The 19,249-nt window shown below is 43.5% G+C and overlaps 1 protein-coding gene across 1 annotated transcript in view; it reads right to left on the bottom strand.

The window, feature by feature from the left end:
• Positions 1-19,249, bottom strand: part of LOC133419738 (probable JmjC domain-containing histone demethylation protein 2C) — a 122,845-nt gene that overhangs the window by 64,378 nt on the left and 39,218 nt on the right. Inside the window, 1 exon segment of the mRNA XM_061709143.1 lies at positions 1,823-2,017. Coding sequence (XP_061565127.1) covers positions 1,823-2,017 — 195 coding nt within the window.

Genomic DNA, 19,249 nt, shown 5'->3' with positions numbered 1-19,249 from the left:
TTCTTTCTTTCTTTCTTTTTCTTTCTTTCTTTCTTTCTTTCTTTCTTTCTTTCTTTCTTTCTTTCTTTCTTTCTTTCTTTCAAGCTCATTTCTTTCTTTCTTTCTTTCTTTCTTTCTTTCTTTCTTTCTTTTTCTTTCTTTCTTTCTCTCTTTCAAGCTCATTTCTTTCTTTCTTTCTTTCTTTCTTTCTTTCTTTCTTTCTTTCTTTCTTTCTTTCTTTCTTTCTTTCAAGCTCATTTCTTTCTTTCTTTCTTTCTTTCTTTCTTTCTTTCTCTTTCAAGCTCATTTCTTTCTTTCTTTCTTTCTTTCTTTCTTTCTTTCTTTCTTTCTTTCTTTCAAGCTCATTTCTTTCTTTCTTTCTTTCTTTTTCTTTCTTTCTTTCTTTCTTTCAAGCTCATTTCTTTCTTTCTTTCTTTCTTTCTTTCTTTCTTTCTTTCTTTCTTTCTTTCAAGCTCATTTCTTTCTTTCTTTCTTTCTTTCTTTCTTTCTTTCTTTCTTTTTCTTTCTTTCTTTCTTTCTTTCTTTCTTTCTTTCTTTCTTTCTTTCTTTCTTTCTTTCTTTCAAGCTCATTTCTTTCTTTCTTTCTTTCTTTCTTTCTTTCTTTCTTTCTTTTTCTTTCTTTCTTTCTCTCTTTCAAGCTCATTTCTTTCTTTCTTTCTTTCTTTCTTTCTTTCTTTCTTTCTTTCTTTCTTTCTTTCTTTCTTTCTTTCAAGCTCATTTCTTTCTTTCTTTCTTTCTTTCTTTCTTTCTTTCTTTCTTTCTTTCTTTCTTTCTTTCTTTCTTTCTTTCTTTCTTTCTTTCTTTCTTTCTTTCTTTCTTTCAAGCTCATTTCTTTCTTTCAAGCTCATTTCTTTCTTTCTTTCTTTCTTTCTTTCTTTCTTTCTTTCTTTCAAGCTCATTTCTTTCTTTCTTTCTTTTTTCTTTCTTTCTTTCTTTTTCTTTCTTTCTTTCTTTCAAGCTCATTTCTTTCTTTCTTTCTTTCTTTCAAGCTCATTTCTTTCTTTCTTTTTTCTTTCTTTCTTTTTCTTTCTTTCTTTCTTTCAAGCTCATTTCTTTCTTTTTTCTTTCTTTCTTTCTTTCTTTCTTTCTTTCTTTCTTTCTTTCTTTCTTTCTTTCTTTCTTTCTTTCTTTCTTTCTTTCTTTCTTTCTTTCTTTCTTTCTTTCTTTCTTTCTTTCTTTCTTTCTTTCTTTCTTTCAAGCTCATTTCTTTCTTTCTTTTTCTTTCTTTCTTTCTTTCTTTCAAGCTCATTTCTTTCTTTCTTTCTTTCTTTCTTTCTTTCAAGCTCATTTCTTTCTTTCTTTCTTTCTTTCTTTCTTTCTTTCTTTCTTTCTTTCTTTCTTTCTTTCTTTCTTTCTTTCTTTCAAGCTCATTTCTTTCTTTCTTTTTCTTTCTTTCTTTCTTTCTTTCAAGCTCATTTCTTTCTTTCTTTCTTTCTTTCAAGCTCATTTCTTTCTTTCTTTCAAGCTCATTTCTTTCTTTCTTTCTTTCTTTCTTTCTTTCTTTCTTTCTTTCTTTCTTTCTTTCTTTCTCTTTCTTTCTTTCTTTCTTTCTTTCTTTCTTTCTTTCTTTCTTTCTTTCTTTCTTTCTTTCTTTCTTTCTTTCTTTCTTTCTTTCTTTCTTTCTTTCCCTCCCCGAGGGACGGCTGATACGCTCCATATCAACGACACAGTTAGAAACCAACATAAACACTGCAACGACCATCAGCAACCCCCCTAACCCTTTACTAGCCACTGGCTAGTTGATAGGGGGCCCCCCGAGGGCCGGCTGATATCGGTCCATACCAGCGACACAGCTGAGCAGAGATCCAGGAGCAGCACTCACCAGCGCGGGCCACTGCAGGGGCCGGGCCTTGGCCCCCTGCAGGCCTGGGGGGGCCCCGGGGGGTCCAGGGGGCCCGGCCCCCTCCGTCCTCTTGGCCCAGACCAGCTGGTTCTCCAGCAGGAAGACCTGGAAGTCCTCGGAGACCTTCACCCACTCCCTCTGCTCCCACTCCTGGTCGTCAAACTCCACGTACACCTGGAGAGAGAGAGAGAGAGGTCAGAGGTCATGTTCCACATCCAAGGGTCATGTGACCAGCGAGTCCGGACCACGGCCCCGGAGCAGGGACGCATTATTTCTTAATTTTTATTTGTTTAAATCTTTAAATACAGTGAAAGATTAATATCAAAGGCAAAATACAAATACAGAAAGTAGGAAACTATCAAATATGGACCAATCAGATGAATGGGGTAGGCGCTTTTTGGCGTCTATCGTCGCCACGGTAACGCTTTTGAAAGAGAAAAGTAATGCGTGGTGTCGCAGGATGGAGACGCACATTTTGATGTATAACACACCTGGGTGCACGTTACGGTTCGGGCTGAATTAACTGCCGAAGGAATGGCATAAATTGCGCCAAAATTACACGATTAATTCAAAATGGCCGACTTCCTGTTGGGTTTCTTTTTTTCCTCTTTCCCCTCTTTTTTCATCTTTTTTTCATCTTTTTTGCCACCTTTTTTCTCTTTTCTTCCTATTTTTTCCTCTTTTTTTCTTTTTTTCCTCTTTTTTTTCCTCTTCTTTTCCATATTTTTTTCATCTTTTTTCCCCATCTTTTTTTCCTCTTTTTTCTCTTTTTTCCTCTTTTTTTCCATATTTTTTCCATCTTTTTTTCCTCTCTTTTCTCCTCTTTTTTCCATTTTTTTCTTTTTCTCTCTTTCTTTCCGATTTTTTCTTTTTTTTTCTATTCAAATATGGACCAATCAGATGAAGGGGGGGCGCGCTTTTTGGCGTCTAGCGTCGCCACGGTAACGCTTTTGAAAGAGAAAAGTAATGCGCGTCGTCGCAGGATGGAGACGCACATTTTGATGTTTAACACACCTGGGTGCACGTTACGGTTCGGGCCGTATTAACTGCCGAAGGAATGGCATAAATTGCGGAAAAATTACACGATTAATTCAAAATGGCCGACTTCCTGTTGGGTTTCTTTTTTTCCTCTTTTCTCTTTTTTTCATCTTTTTTTCTCCTTTTTTCCCCTCTTTTTTCATCTTTTTTCCTGTTGCGACATGATACAGGTGTGTACCGATTTCCGTGCATGTACGTAAAATGTTTAAAAAATAAAGAAAAATATATATATTTTTTTTTTTTATTGATCAATTAACATGTATATCATTTGTGCAACTACAAACGCATGCTGCTAGTCACGGTGCTCTTCGGCATGGGGATCCAAGATTCAAAAGATTGAAAAACCGAGGCACTCAAGAAGTTAGAAGCCTTTATTAAATCATGGCTTAGAAAAAGTTAAAAATGCACCTTTTCCAAATGCATTTTTAACTTTTTCTAAGCCATGATTTAATAAAGGCTTTTTATATTTTTCTAACTTCTTGAGTGCCTCGGGTTTTTCAATCTTTTAACATCTATATCATTCTTAGATTTTGATAAATATTGTAGCAGGGACACATGGACCCTCTTAAAACCAGAAATAGCATCATTAGCAACGACCTTTGACCTCTCCAGGACCGGAGGACGACAGAGACCACCTGACTGTCTAAGCTCCTCCCACCAGTGATGTCAGCGGCTGCAGAGCTGCTTTCATCCCCCACTCCTGCCTGGGATCAACGAGTTCACACAACCCCCCCTTTACCCACAATGCTCGGCTGCAACCCCCCCTTTTACCCACAATGCTCGGCTGCAGTGGAGCGAGTGATGCTGCTACTACGGAGGAAGCAGAGACTCCTTTGTTTACAACTGCTGCTGCTGTAAACACACACACACACACACACACACACACACACACACACACACACACACACACACACATATATATATATATTAATTATATTCTTTTTACATACAAGACATGCCTTATTTATCTGCTTTTATTTTATTATTCTATTCTGTACTTTCAACGTCATGCTCCTTAGTTGTTTTTGCAATTGCCCCTCGGGGATAAATAAAGTTTTTCTGAATCTGAATATACATACATACATATATACGTTTAAAAAATAAATTAGTTTATTTGATATGGACATAGCAATTACATTGGACAAACCAGATGCATTGTTTAAGTGTTTTAGCACAAGTGCTAATTCGCAACAGTTGTCCATAGGCAGCTTTTGAAAAGAAGAGAGAGCAATAAAATATTAAGATAACAAGAATGGGGGAAAAAAAATTAAAATAAAATAAATAAATGAAAATTAAAAATAAAAAAATAAATAAACAATTGGAAAGGAAATCAAAGAAATACAAACAATTTTCAATTAGAAAAAATAAATAAATAAAGCTTCATACGATGATCAAACTGCTTCTATGTCTCTGCTGCTGCTGGAAACGCTGGGTATTAAAAATAAAGAAAAAGACGCCGCGCTTCAACGATAACTGACAGACTGGTCCATAGTTACGGTGGTTATGTATTCAGACCATTTCATCAGAACTTCGTCAGTAGGATGAAGAAAAAAGAAAAAAAAAAATTTAATAAAAAAACAAATTAAAAAAATAGAAAAAAAAAATTTAATTAAAAAAAATAATAATTTAAAAAATAGAAAAAAAACAACACGGGGATTAAGTGGTCAACTGGAATTATGACTAATCAGAATTAGATTGTAAATAACAAACTGGAATTACAGCTAGTCGTAATTAACATAGCAGATATCTGCAACTGAATTGTAGATATCTGTAATTAGAAACCCCACACACATGAATGGTAGACTGATATTCTGAAATGATATTTGTGGACAGGAAGAATGTAATTGTAGAAATCTAGCTGTTAAATGTTAACCCCCCCTCCTGCAGTCGGACTATCAACTATCCGGGGCATCACGTCGTAAACAACTCAGGACGGAGACGGAGCTGCCTGTTGAGTCTGTTGCCATAGTAACTGGAGGCTGCAGTGAAGGCTGGCCCTGACGACACACACACACACGCACGCACACGCGCACGCGCACGCGCACGCGCACGCGCACGCGCACACGCACACGCACACGCACACGCACACGCACACGCACACGCACACGCACACGCACACGCACACGCACACGCACACGCACACACACACACACACACACACACACACACACACACACACACACACACACACACACACACACACAGCTGGAACAAAGGACCGTACGGAGGTTCTAGCTGGTGTTCCCCCCCCCCACCACCAGATGTGCTGCTGGAATAATAATGATAATCTGCCCGTCACTACGAGCAGCCAGAGGTTTCCAGCGGCCAATCAGAACCCGCCCTGAGAAACCCCCCCCGACCAATGAGGAGGGAGCTCCACTCCCCCTCCGCCTGCCAGACGCAGCGCAGGGCAGAGAGAGAAGAGGATGCAGAGCAGCTTCAGGACGGAGGCCGTCGCCGTGACGACGAGCAGCATCGTGTTCTGATGAGACTCACGTCTACAACTTCTGCTTCACAACAAGAACCAAGGACAGAAACTCTGAGGCCCCGACGAGTCCAGACCCCGGACAATAAATATGTTCTTGCTCCTTTTCTTCACTAGCTGTGGCTCAAGAACGTGTCTGGGTCCAAACCGTGAGGGAAGGGATCGATGGCAACCGCAGATACGACTGAAACCACCGACGATGATGCACTAACTAACCACTAGGAGCCGCGGCGCTGGTCGCAGGGCTGCACCCGCCGGTTTATCAGCTGGAAAATCCTCCGGTTCCTCAGAACCCACAAACAAACTGCAGACAAACGCCGTCGCCGTGACGCCGTCGCCGTGACGCCGTCGCCGTGACGCCGTCGCCGTGACGCCGTGACGCCGCCGCCGCCGCCCCGACGCCGTCGCCGTGACGCAACGCCGCCGCCGTGACGCAACGCCGCCGCCGTGACGCCGTCGTGAACCTTCAGACTTCCGTTTTTTTCCGGTCACAGTGAATCAAAGACATAAGGACAACTATTGTGTAAAAAACCAAAACAACCCAAAAAAATAAATATCACACACGCAGCGCTGAAAGTTCACGACTACTTCACGAACCGGAAATGCGTTGCTACCAAGTGAACCAATCACAGCCCTCTTGGTCTGCGTTTGGTTGTAGTTCCATTTTTTGGGAGGTAACGTCAGGCTACGGAGAGACTCCCGCGTAGCCGCATAGCCTACGGTGTAAAGCCTGAGTTAAGGTTCTGTGTCAAACAGACGCCGTGCCTATGCCGTCACCGTGACGCCGTCGTGAACCTCAGGACTTCTCCGTCTCTCCATTTCTCCGCGGTGCAGTACCCCCCACGACCGCTAGTTAGCGATCTTTCCCTGAATGGTTTATCCGACTTTGCCGGTCACAGTGAATCAAAGAGATAAGGACAACTATTGTGCAAAAAAACAAAACAAAAAAAAAAAATCACACATACACGAAGAAAAGAGGCTGAAAGTTCACGACTGCTTCAAACCGGAAACTGGAAATGCTTTGCTACTAAGTGAACCAATCACAGCCCTCTCGGTCTGCGTTGGGTCTGCGTTGGGTCTGCGTCGCCTCCACGCGTAGCTACGGAGAGACTCCCGCGTAGCTGCTAACCTACGCCGTAGGTTTAACGCAGAACCAGAATTCAGGCTTAATGTGGCTCAACAACGTGTCGGGGTCCAGACCGTGAGGGAAGGGATCAATCGCAACCGCAGATACGACTGAAACCTTGTCGTAATAATAATAATAATAATAATAATGAATTTAACTTGTAATGCACTTTCCATTCAATGAATCTCAAAGTGCTACACTTAGACCATTATTCATTCATACACATCCTCACTGGTGGTGGTAGCTACGTTTGTAGCCACAGCTGCAACATTTGTAGCCACAGCTGCTACGTTTGTAGCCACAGCTGCTACGTTTGTAGCCACAGCTGCTACGTTTGTAGCCACAGCTACTACGTTTGTAGCCACAGCTGCTACGTTTGTAGCCACAGCTGCTACGTTTGTAGCCACAGCTGCTACGTTTGTAGCCACAGCTGCCCTGGGGCAGACTGACGGAAGCGTGGCTGCCATATCGCGCCTAACGGCCCCTCCGACCACCACCAAACATTCATACACATTCACACACATTCACACGGGGCAAGGTGGGTAAGGTGTCTTGCCCAAGGACACTACGACAGCAAACTGGGACAGAGCGGGATTGGAACCGCTGACCTTCCGATCATTGGACGACCCGCTCTACCACCTGAGCTACTGCCGCCCCGTAGGGCTGACACCCGCCGGTTTATCAGCTGGACATCCTCAGGTTCCTGATGACCCACCAATAATCAGCCCGATTGATCCAGATTGATCCCCTTATCTCCTATAACCCTTTTTCCACCAGACCAGTTCCAGAGTTGGTTCTGGTTCTCAACTGGTTTCATTTAATGTTCATTTATTTGTTATAGGAGGGACAATTAATGTACATTAATGAACATTCTAAAAATGTAAATTGTAGCCAAAAGGCTAATTTCCATTGGCGGTACATAGGGCTGTGCGATTAATCGATTTTAAATCTAAATCGGATTTATTAATCAAGACGATGTTAAGAAAAGGAAAATCGGAAAATGGATTTTCCTTTTTTGCAGTTGCATTACAGACGGAGCTCGTCTAGTCATCTTTGTTTGGTCAAGAACATGGTAAATGTTGTCACTTTACTAAACTCAAGGAGGATTTACAGGATCTTTCAATTGCACTTCATTCCCAATAGGGAAATGTGTTTGCTATTTTTCTTTAAAAATAAAGATAAAATATTTGAAACAATTTATTCCATTGTCTTTTGTAGTTTTACCAAAGAAATCGAAATCAAAAATCGGGTTTTCAGAGAAAAAAATCTGGATTTTATTTTTGTCCAAAATCGCCCAGCCCTAGCGGTACACAAGGCGTAGTAAATTAGTAAATTAGTAAAGTAGTAAAGTAGTAAAAGCAACAAATTACAGTAAAAAACAAACATGTCATAGACACACACACTATCCGATCCACTAGCAGTGACAGCTTTAATTCCCCTCAGCAACACAGGAATGTATAGACACCCCCGACCAAACAAGACCAGTATTCATATCAACAAACAATAAATATGACACCAAAACAACCAGCATATAGACCAGGAACTACAGGTAGATCAGGGACCAAAACAACCAGCATATAGACCAGGAACTACAGGTAGATCAGGGACCAAAACAACCAGCATATAGACCAGGAACTACAGGTAGATCAGGGACCAAAACAACCAGCATATAGACCAGGAACTACAGGTAGATCAGGGACCAAAACAACCAGCATATGGACCAGGAACTACAGGTAGATCAGGGACCAAAACAACCAGCATATGGACCAGGAACTACAGGTAGATCAGGGACCAAAACAACCAGCATATAGACCAGGAACTACAGGTAGATCAGGGACCAAAACAACCAGCATATAGACCAGGAACTACAGGTAGATCAGGGACCAAAACAACCAGCATATAGACCAGGAACTACAGGTAGATCAGGGACCAAAACAACCAGCATATAGACCAGGAACTACAGGTAGATCAGGGACTAGTGTCGACAAATGTGGCTGTGGATGAGCCATTTCTTTAGATTTCTCTTAAATGAGCTTAAATGAGCTGTATAAGAAGGACTCTCTTATGTTTTCAGGGATTGTATTCCACTCATTAACTGCCCTGTAGGTAAAAACTGATGGACCTAATACAGTTTTCCTGAATGGGATCAATCACCTCCAGCAGCCGCTCTGGTGACTCTTGTTGCGGGAGATCTACTGTGGTTTAACTTGGAACCAGCTGAGAACCGGTTAGTTTCTCCACAGCTAAAGTCTGATAGGTTGGAGCCGGTCCGGCGGCGCCGCGTGGGCCGACCCAGAACCTGCTGAAACTGACTCAGCAGTTTCTGCACCAACTCAACAATCTAAACCCCGGCAGCATCAGAACCCCCGTGTCCTCTACGACGACTTCCTGAGTGTTCAGCAGAAACTACTTCCTGCCAGAGTTCCCCCCCCCCCCTCTAATAATAGCTGCAGAGACGAGGGTTGGATGTTTGGATGTAGGGCAGCTGCAGAGAGAGAGGGAATATCCCTGTTCCTGCAGCGTTCCTCCTGCACGCCTGCATGCACGTCGCTGCAGCACACCGGCCGTCCTGCATGAATGTTAACAACACGTCCGACTCCAACCCCTAATGAGACGGCGGGGGCTCCGGTACCGGACCAGCGTCCTGGTCTGGTTCACCTCTAAAGCCGAGGACACACCAACCCGACGTCGCCCGCTGTCGGCCGACTGCTGTGTCGCCTCGCGTCGCCTGGGTCGGGCTCAAAAAGAAGCTCTAGACACACCGCAAAGACGACACCCGACGGCGAACTAGCACGTACGTTCTGCGCATGCGTGAGAGGTAATTCCCCTCCAGACCAGCAGGCAGCGCTAGTCTGTATTCACTCAAAAACAAGGGGAAACCGGAAGCTCTGAGAAGCCGTAAACAAAACAAATAGGCTTCATATTCACACCACATTTCCACACCACTCTCGCTACCACAATGCGTAAGAATAAAGAGTCGGCACTGGCGTTGTCAGCCCTCGGCCTTCAGCTTGTGGAAGAAAAAAAAGAGGAGACGGAGGCGAAAAATAAGAAGAAACCGCACTACATGGGGGAAATCATGGATATAACAGCGACAGGCTCAAGGAGCTTACCCCAACCTGTGTCGAGAACTGGAGATGAATGAAACCAACTGGTTCACTACCTGAACAGCCAATCACAGAGTGAGCTGTTTGACCGACGGCCGACGCCGATTCAAATCAGTCAAATCAGCTGAAAAGCTGCCGACGGGAGGCCGACCTGTGGAGACGTGCAGGACACACCGGGGAAACTAACGACAGACGCACCGACGCTCATCGACGGCCCGACGGCCGACAGTCGGCTTGGTGTGTCAGGGCCTTAAAATAACGCGTAAACCCACGTTTAACCTTTCACTAGGGCTGGGCGATTTTGGACAAAAATAAAATCCCGATTTTTTTCTCTGAAAACAGGATTTTCGATTTCGATTTTTTTGGTAAAACTACAAAAGACAATGGAATAAATTGTTTCAAATATTTTATCTTTATTTTTAAAGAAAAATAGCAAACAAATTTCCCTATTGGGAATGAAGTGCAATTTAAAGATCCTGTAAATCCTCCTTGAGTTTAGTAAAGTTTTCTTGACCAAACAAAGATGACTAGACGAGCTCTGTCTGTAATGCAGCTGCAAAAAAGGAAAATCCATTTTCCGATTTTCCTTTTTTTAACATCGATTGTGATTAATAATTCCGATTTAGATTTAAAATCGATTAATCGCACAGCCCAACCTTTCACCCACACGCAGAACCTCTTATGGTCTCGTCCAGGCTCTGGGTCCAGGTCCTGGTTCAGAACCAAGTACTAACTCACTACTACTAGTTCTCTGTGGAAGAAAACACTGACTGTGTTTCCAGCATCAATAACACTTTTCTAACCGGAATATTAGCAATAACCCGGTTACACGGCCATGTAAACACTAATAACCCCTTTGAATAACCAGAATTTGCTCATATTCAGGTTTTTAAAAACCCCAGTATGACCCCTGGGTTACTCCTTTTAAAACCTGAATATTGGGTCATGTAAACACCAAACAGAATATCCCCATCAAACGGAACAGGAATTAGTTTTCTGCACATGCTCTGTTCACAAGGAATCCTGGTCTTTTGAGTCCAGGAAGTTCTTATAAACACGGAGAAACCAAGACCAGGAGGAGACTAATCACTTCATAAATGTAATGAAGGATATGAACATTTCTGCATTTGTAGACGGTAGAAAGTACCGGGATAGAAGATTTACAAGAAGGAGAGAGAAAAGTTGAAGCAGCATTTGTTTTGAATTTGGATACAGGAAGAAGAAGCAGAAATGACGGGAATTGCGTCATCACGTTCTCCGTGCGTCGCTGGTTTGATCCAGATATCCTGAATGATTAATTACCATGGAAACTGAATATTCCTAATGTTTCAGTAACCGGAATATTAGCAATAACCCGTATTTTGATGAGAAGAGCTCGGTTCTGACGTTGCCTCTCTCTCCACCGGAGTGCCGCAGGGCTCCTGGTTGGGGCTCCTTCTCTTCACCATAAACACCACAGCTACCCGGATTCTAACCGCACTTTTCTACCTTCCCTTCCTTCTCTCTCCGTATTCATTTCATCGCCTTCGTGCCGAGGCGTCTCTCCCAGTCCTGCAGCTCGAACGCGTTCGTCAGTTTGGATAAAAACTAGTTATGCACCGATTGTTTGGTAACCGAAATTGTTCGGCCGAAAATGGCAAAAAAAACACTTTCGTTGTAATATAAGGAAATAGACTGGCCGCTCCGTAACGGTTGCACCACAAACATAAATCGTTGGCCAACCAAAAAGTAACCACATAAGAATTTTACCAACATTCACCAGGAGGTGGAACCAAAACAACAGAATGCTGGAAATTAAAACATGTTCAGTTTTTTATGTTCTATAAATATTTTCTACATTGTAATTTTGTAAAAGATTTTTTTCTTTGAAAAGCCTAAATCAAATTTATTTGATTTATGCAATGGTGAAAAAATTGGCAAAATAAATGAAAAACTGCTGAAGAACCATGTTCGGTATTTGGCCAAGTGTTTATTATTATTTTCGGTTTCGGCCACAAATTTTCATTTCGGTGCATCACTATTCACGACGGCCTCACGGCAACGGAATAGGCTCCATAAATCGAGCGTGCTGGGCCTGAATGTTCAGAAACCGACCTGAACCTGCTCGGAGTTCACCAGACCCTCCCGTTGCCGTGGATACCTGAGGTGGGGAAGGTTTCTATAGCGACTGAAGACACGCTTGACCCAAAAACTGCATTTAACCTCAATTCAGACCCGAGTCCATAAGGTGGTACCGGTCGATAGTCGGCCGTCAAGGCGTCCGAGTCAGATAGTCGGCTAAAACCAAGTTGGCGATGGTTGCCGCGGTGACGCGGCGGTCGTCATGGTGAAAACAGTTCAAATCCCTCTGGATGTTTTATCAACGTTTGAGTCTCAATCACCTGAAACTGTGTGAGTTTAGACGAGGAGAGGAAGGAAGTAGTGGAGGAAAACACACACACACACACACACACACACACACACACACACACACACACACACACACACACACACACACACACACACACACACACACACACACACTCGTGGACAAAGGACGGCTCTGTTTTCCCGGAGCACATGGAAGTCTGGAGAGGCTAAGAGTCCCTTCAGAATAAGAGTCAGAATAAGAGTCCCTTCAGAATAAGAGTCCCTTCAGAATAAGAGTCCCTTCAGAATAAGAGTCCCTTCAGAATAAGAGTCCCTTCAGAATAAGAGTCAGAATAAGAGCCCCGTCAGAATAAGAGCCCCTTCAGAATAAGAGTCCCTTCAGAATAAGAGTCCCTTCAGAATAAGAGAACCCGTCCAGACCCGTCCAGGAGTCCGAGCAGCGCCGCTCGTAGCACGAACCCCGGTCAGGGTTAAATTTAGCTAATTACACGGTTCTGCTACAGGAATAGGTCGCCGCGGCGACGGCAGACGTGAAGAGATCCTGAACACGGGAGGAGGTTTTCCAGCTCGTCAGAAACGACGAGGTCCAGACGAGACCAGGGACCAAACTAGAGACCCAACACGTCTCCCTGCAGAGACGCTAGCAGACGCTGGGCTAATTACACCGCCAGTGTGTGTGTGTGTGTGTGTGTGTGTGTGTGACGTGTTGCAGCTCGTCAGATCAGAGAATAGTTTCAGTGTTGCCTGAACTGGAGTGACTCCTCTCTCTCACTCGTCACATCTCCTCCCCCTCTCTCCCTCCTCTCTCTCTCCCTCCTCTCATCCCTCCTTCATAATAAACATCGCTTCATTTCCACCTCATCACTGACGTTTTTAGTCTCCAGTCTGTATCAGACCTTTATTCAACCAGGAAGGATCCGAGGGAGCAGAACACACACAACCACAACAACAACCCGGACACTCGTCTAAAGCTCACAAGGCCGATTGCCGGCAGGTCCGCGACCCGCTGGGCTACAAACCGCATCAGGTCTCTTCAACAACGACGGACAAACGGCGCCAAGCTAACCTAACACCAGTATAAAGCCTGAGTTATGGTTCTGCGTCAAACCAACGCCGTGCCTACGCCGTCACCGTGACGCCGTCACCGTGACGCCGTCGTGAACCTTCGGACTTCTCCGTCACTCCATTTGGTTGCGGTGCAGTTCCCCCCGTGACCGCTAGTTAGCAATCTTTTCCTGAATGGTTTATCCGACTTTTTCCGGTCACAGTGAGTCAAAGAAATAAGGACAACTATTGTGCAAAAAACCAAAACAAAAAAAATCACACACATGAAGAAAAGAGGCTGAAAGTTCACGACTGCTTCAAACCGGAAACCGGAAATGCGTTGCTACCAAGAACCAATCACAGCCCTCTCGTCTGCGTTTGGTCTGCGACCTCTCGACGCGTAGTTACAATTTTCGGGAGGTGACGTCAGTGACGGCGTGTGGTACACGTCGACGCGTAGCACACGCCGTAGGCCCGGCGTCGTTTTGACGCAGAACCATAACTCAGCCTTTAGGGTCCAGGAGGACTCCCGTCTCCAGGAAACAACCACAACCTGCAGCCGACGGAGGTTCAGATAAACCTGCTCTCTAGACTAGAAGAACGGGATCCCCGGCGGCAGACGGAGGATCAAACCTCCGCCTGAGAACCGCGGCTCTGGTGCCAACGCTGGTGCCTCCGGCGCTCTTTTCCCATCAGACATCTGTGATCTTCCTTCACAGAACAGGAGTCCCCATCGATCCATAATCCCCGTCCTGCAGGCTCCACACCGATCGGTCTGGACGAGTCAGGCCGAGACGCCGGACCGGCTCTGGACCGGTTTTAGCTCGGCTTTAGCTCATTACAGGGACGTCTACAAAGTCTCGTTACGCCGGGGTTTTCCATCTCCCAACACTTTAATGAGCAGATGATTGGCAGCTCTGATCAGCCGATCACTGATCAAAGCAAGGCAAGTTTATATGTACAGAACAATTCAACACAAGATAATTCAAAGTGCTTTACATCAACAATAAAAGCGGCAAGACACAATTAAACGAGATAAAATAATAGAAAGCACCAGTTGTTAAAGAGTAAGGGCAGTAGATCCAGCAGGTTCATCTCATTCTTAAAATGGCAAGAATTATATTTCTATACGATCAAAACGTACAAAGACCGGGTCAAATACAGGATTACAAAAGTAATCTGTGCCGATTCTTGCAAATTAAACCAATTTGACAATTCTACGTCACAACACCTGCATTCAAGGCTTATCCATAACTTTGCGCGGTTTTCAAAAAGTATTTAATTTAAGAGTACGCTTAAATAACAAATAAAGTGAAATAAAATTATGAGAATAGAGGTAAAATAATAAAAAGCACAAGTTGTTAAAAAATAAGGGCAGTAGATCCAGCAGGTAAGTATTTAGTTTAGGAGTAGCTTCAGTAAACAGGTTGTGACGACCCCTGATCCTAAACCTGGACTAACGTGGGTGGAGAAACAATCTCCAGCAGAAAGCCAAACAAGTTCAGTGCAAGCGTCATCCTGAGTAGCAGTGTTATGAGGCCGTGCACGTGCCACTACGGTCATCGTCCCTTTAATCCGGTCCGTTAGGATTCAAAACACGGTGGCTGGACGCCAGAGACGGAGTGGAAACCTCTGGACGTAACCGCGGCGATGCAAATGCACCTAAACAAATCCCACAGGAACGCTAGCTAGTTGGAGGCTGAGAGGTCGGACGGTGAGGAGCAGCGTTGCAGCGTACGGCTACGGGCTTAGACCAGTAGACCCTAAACCCTAAACCCTGTAGACCTCACCCCCTAATCCCTAACACCTAACCCTCTAGACCTCACCCCCTAATCCCTACCACCTAACCCTCTAGACCTCACCCCCTAATCCCTACCACCTAACTCTAACCCTCTGACCAGGGGCGAAAATCCCCTAGAATCATTTGAGACAGAATTAATAATTTTGGAACAATGCAGTAGTATTTAGTAGTGATGCACCAACATGAACATTTGTGGCCGAAACCGAAAATAATAATAAACAGTAAAATCTCATAACACTTAAAACAAGAGTCATCACTGGGAAAAAACAACGATTTTCACCTGTTTCAAGTAGATTTTCAGTTGAAATAAGTAGAAAAATCTGCCAGTGGAACAAGATTGTTTTGCTTATAAGATAAATCTTGTTCCACTGGCAGATTTTTCTACTTATTTCAAGTGAAAATCTACTTGAAACAGATGAAAATTGTTGTTTTTTCCAGTGATGAGTCTTGTTTTAAGTGTAATGAGATTTTTTTTAACTAAAAATGAGACATTTTAACTAGAAATAATACAGATATTCTTGTACAGATTGTGGGTTTTTGTATCAGTGTATTATGTCAGATGTGTGTATTATTGCACCTTCCACCTAATACCATTGTTTTATTGCTCTAAGAAAGCTCTTCTGCCTGTTTGAGATAGAGTTGAAAATGTCAAAATGCTGTATTAAAGGAAGGCTAAAACTTTTATTCCTTGTCCCCCCCTGGATTTATTCTCTAAAATGTTACTGTTTATTGTCCCCCCCAACTATGAAACGGGATTTTCGCCCCTGCCTCTGACCAAGGTTCAAGGTTCCCTTCATTAGTCTCCCGCGGGAGAAATTGGTCTCGGAGTAAAAGGCCACGATGCTGCAGAACAGACAGACGGCACATTAAACATCTACAACATTATCGGAGGCGTGTGCAAACACTTGCAATAGCACTGTGCAAAACAATAAATTAGTGCAAATTGTTACAAATGATGCTAGTATCATCAGTATAACCTTCCTGTACATGATAGCAGCAGCATCCCCTAACCCTAACCTTCAGTCACCAGCTTATAGCAGTAAACCCTAACCCTAAAACCCAAACCCCCTAACCCTGTAACCCCCAACTCTCTAGCCCTAAAGGGCCCTAGCTCTAACCCCCTAAAGCCTGATTTAAGGTTCTGCGTTAAACCAACGCCGTGCCTACGCCGTTGCCGTGACGCCGTCGTGAATCCTTCGGACTTCTCCATCACTCCATTTGTCCGCGGTGCAAAACCCCCCAGAGCGCTAGGGGGTTGCTTTCTTTTCCGGAGAAAAGAAAAGGCAATTCATGCTCGAAAACCCTCCAATGTGGCTGAATTACCACAATGTTATTGTTATCGACGTCTCTAGTTGATTCTTTGTTTAGTTTACGACTTTTCCGGTCACAGTGAACAACGACGACCGAAAGAGAACCGGAAACGCGTTGCTACCAAGCAAACCAATCCCAGCCCTCTCGTCTGCGTTGGGTCGTAGTTACAATTTTTGGGCGGTAACGTCAGGCTACGGCGTAGGCTACGGAGAGACTCCCACATACCCTACGGGTAGGTTTAACACAGAACCAGAATTCAGGCTTAACCCTGTAACCCTAACTCTCAGTCACCAGCTTATAGCAGTGAACCCTAACCATAACCCGCTAACCCTAAAACTCAAACCTCCTAACCCCCTAATACACTGTTTCCACGTAGCAAAAACGCTGGTGTTTTCATGCGTTTACACGAAAACGAAGCTCAAAGTCTCCAAAAACCATCATTTCTGAAAACTGCGGCCAAAGTGTAGATTTTTCAAACCTCCGTCTTCACGTTTGCTTGTAAACGGAGAGAAACGGACATTTATTCTTCAGAACGTCACATTATGAGACAGAAACGTCACCAGCGTCATGAGTGACACCTGTGGTTACAATTAGTTTGTAACCGTCAATATTTTCTTGTATTTTACCTGTTTTATATTCTAACGTCACACTTAAAAGTAACTCCACTTCTCTGTCACTCCAAACCAAAGACTCTGGTTCATCTTGGAAGTAACTGGAAGTTACTCGTGTCATTTGTTGATGTTTTTTTCCAGGATTCTGATTGGCTAGCATGACTTTATCTTCTCGTTACACTGCCCCCTGTAGGTTTGGCTGCTCATAGCACCTTAACAGATATTTATGCAGGTTCCTGGAAATGATGGGATTTTTCAAAACGTAGAGGGAAATATCCGTTTTTGTAAATACCAGCTACGTGGAAACGTGGCCTAACCCTGTAACCCCCCAACTCTCTAGCCCTAACCCCCGAACCCCAACCATAGCCCTCTAACACTAACCCCTTAATCCTCTAGACCTAACTTCCAAACCCCTACCACCTAAACCCAAACCTCTAACCCCCCAACCTTAGCAACACCAACACCGTTCAGAGTTGTGGCCCTGGCGGCTCAGTTGGAGTCACATCTCTCTCATCAAGCACAAACGACCCGAGGAAACATCACGTCAGCCTTGAAACGTTACACAACCGTATAAATCTTTATTCAAAGGACATTTCAGATTATCCTGCACAAGCAGAGAATTCCAGGCAAGAGAGAGATGAGACGTGAATAAAACGGCACCGACGGCGGCGTCAGACGCCGCAGGTCTCCGTCTGAAAGGACCAATCAGGTCTGAACGGGCTCAGCATCACCGGTACTGGACCTGAGACCGGTGACGGCAGGATATCACAGGGTTCCTACACATTTTTCAAGGTCAAATTCAAGCACTTTCAAGGGTAATTTTCAAAATCTTCAAGCACCTTAATCGCTGGGGTAAAATATCTACAGGAACATATATACTCATAATTATTTTTTCTGCTTTTCAATCACAATTATGTACATTGTATCGTGCTGCAAACATCTAGTTGTGTTTCATAATAGCAAAATGTTGGCCACTTGGCATTCCTCAGGCATATATATTATTATTATTATTCTTCAGGTGCACTCGCACCGAGACAAAGAGAGATCTGTGACCACCCTGAGAAAATGCTACATTTAGTCTGGGCTACCTCACCCATCAGACAATCTAGCAACAGATGTTTCTTACCCTGAAGATAAAACATAGAAATTCAAACTAATTTTATCTAGACAGCTCAAAACCAAACATGACAGTCATTTCAAGTGGAATGATATGCCGTGGATTTAACGCGGAACCATAAATCAGGCTTAACGCGCGTGCACTTGTCAGTTTTCTTTTCAACTGAGCAAACACATAAACTGAGGGTGCAATGCTGATGCACCCTCGTAGAACCGGGCCTGGTGCGACCGCGGCGCAAGGAGAAGAGTCGGCGCAGCCTCCGAAACCTTCTCTCCTATTGGACACAACTTTCTCTCTTCTCCCTTCTCTCCTATTGGACGTGCCGAGATGTCGTCCCAGCGCGGCACGGTGAAATTAAAAAATGTTCAATTCGGGCAGGCAGACGCCGCTGAGCTCGGCGGCAGAGCGGTTCGCGCATGGCATTTGTTAACAGCTTTGAACCGCTACAGACGTTTGCCTTGTGAACACAAACTCCACAAACGAAACAACTATCGATTTAGCCCCTGAATCGAAACAAAACAAACGGGACACAGTAGGGCTGCACGATTAATCGAAAAAAAATCGCGATCTCGATTCATGCTTGAACGCAATCTCATTTCCAAATGACGACGATTTATAATTTTTTTATTTTTTTAAAGATGGCTGCATAAAAAAAGGACTAGGCCTATGTTCTAGGTTGTTGTAGTCCTGTCATGGTCAACTATCATGTTGTCATGTTTGTTATATTTTGTTAATGATTGTGGATTACATTTGGAGAAACATCTACCTTTCTCATCACCTGACACATATTGCACATAAATATTGTTAAAATTGTTATTGTTAAAATTATTTAAAGACAAGAGAGATGTTTATTGTTTTTATGTTCAATGTAAAAATCAGCCAGAGGAATCATTTGTTGCCTCAGAACTACAGGATCTGTTACAAGTCCCCTTTCTGAAAGGGTGTTCAACTCAGGGAGGAACAAATATTGTTCAAAATTGTTATTATTGTTTAAATTATTCAAAGGTTTGTGTAAAGAAGACAAGAGATGTTTATTGTTATTATATTTTTGTTCAGCTGTTGCAAAGTTAAAGTAATAAGTGCAATAAATTTTATATTGGAAAAAAATCGTGAGAGAATCGTGATCTCAATTCTAAGCAAAAAAATCGTGATTCTCATTTTGTCCAGAATCGTGCAGCCCTACTGTATATAACAATTGCGTTCATAAGGATAAAGTTTTAAAAAAAAAATTAAAATTAAAGAAATTGTCTCTTCTCCCCGTGTGTGTCTGCCTGTCATGCACGGGTACTTGGGCGCATGTTGTTTACTTTTAAGCCGGAATTATGGTTCTGCGTCACACCAACGCAGAGCTACGCCGTAGGGTCTGGCGTAGGGTGCGCGTCGCCGCGAACCCTAC

The sequence above is a fragment of the Cololabis saira genome, chromosome 19 (genome assembly GCF_033807715.1).
Source record: "Cololabis saira isolate AMF1-May2022 chromosome 19, fColSai1.1, whole genome shotgun sequence".
NCBI classification, from domain to species: domain Eukaryota; kingdom Metazoa; phylum Chordata; class Actinopteri; order Beloniformes; family Belonidae; genus Cololabis; species Cololabis saira.
The sequence above is the reverse complement of the archived record's forward strand: the minus strand, read 5'-3'. Positions and strand labels throughout refer to the sequence as shown.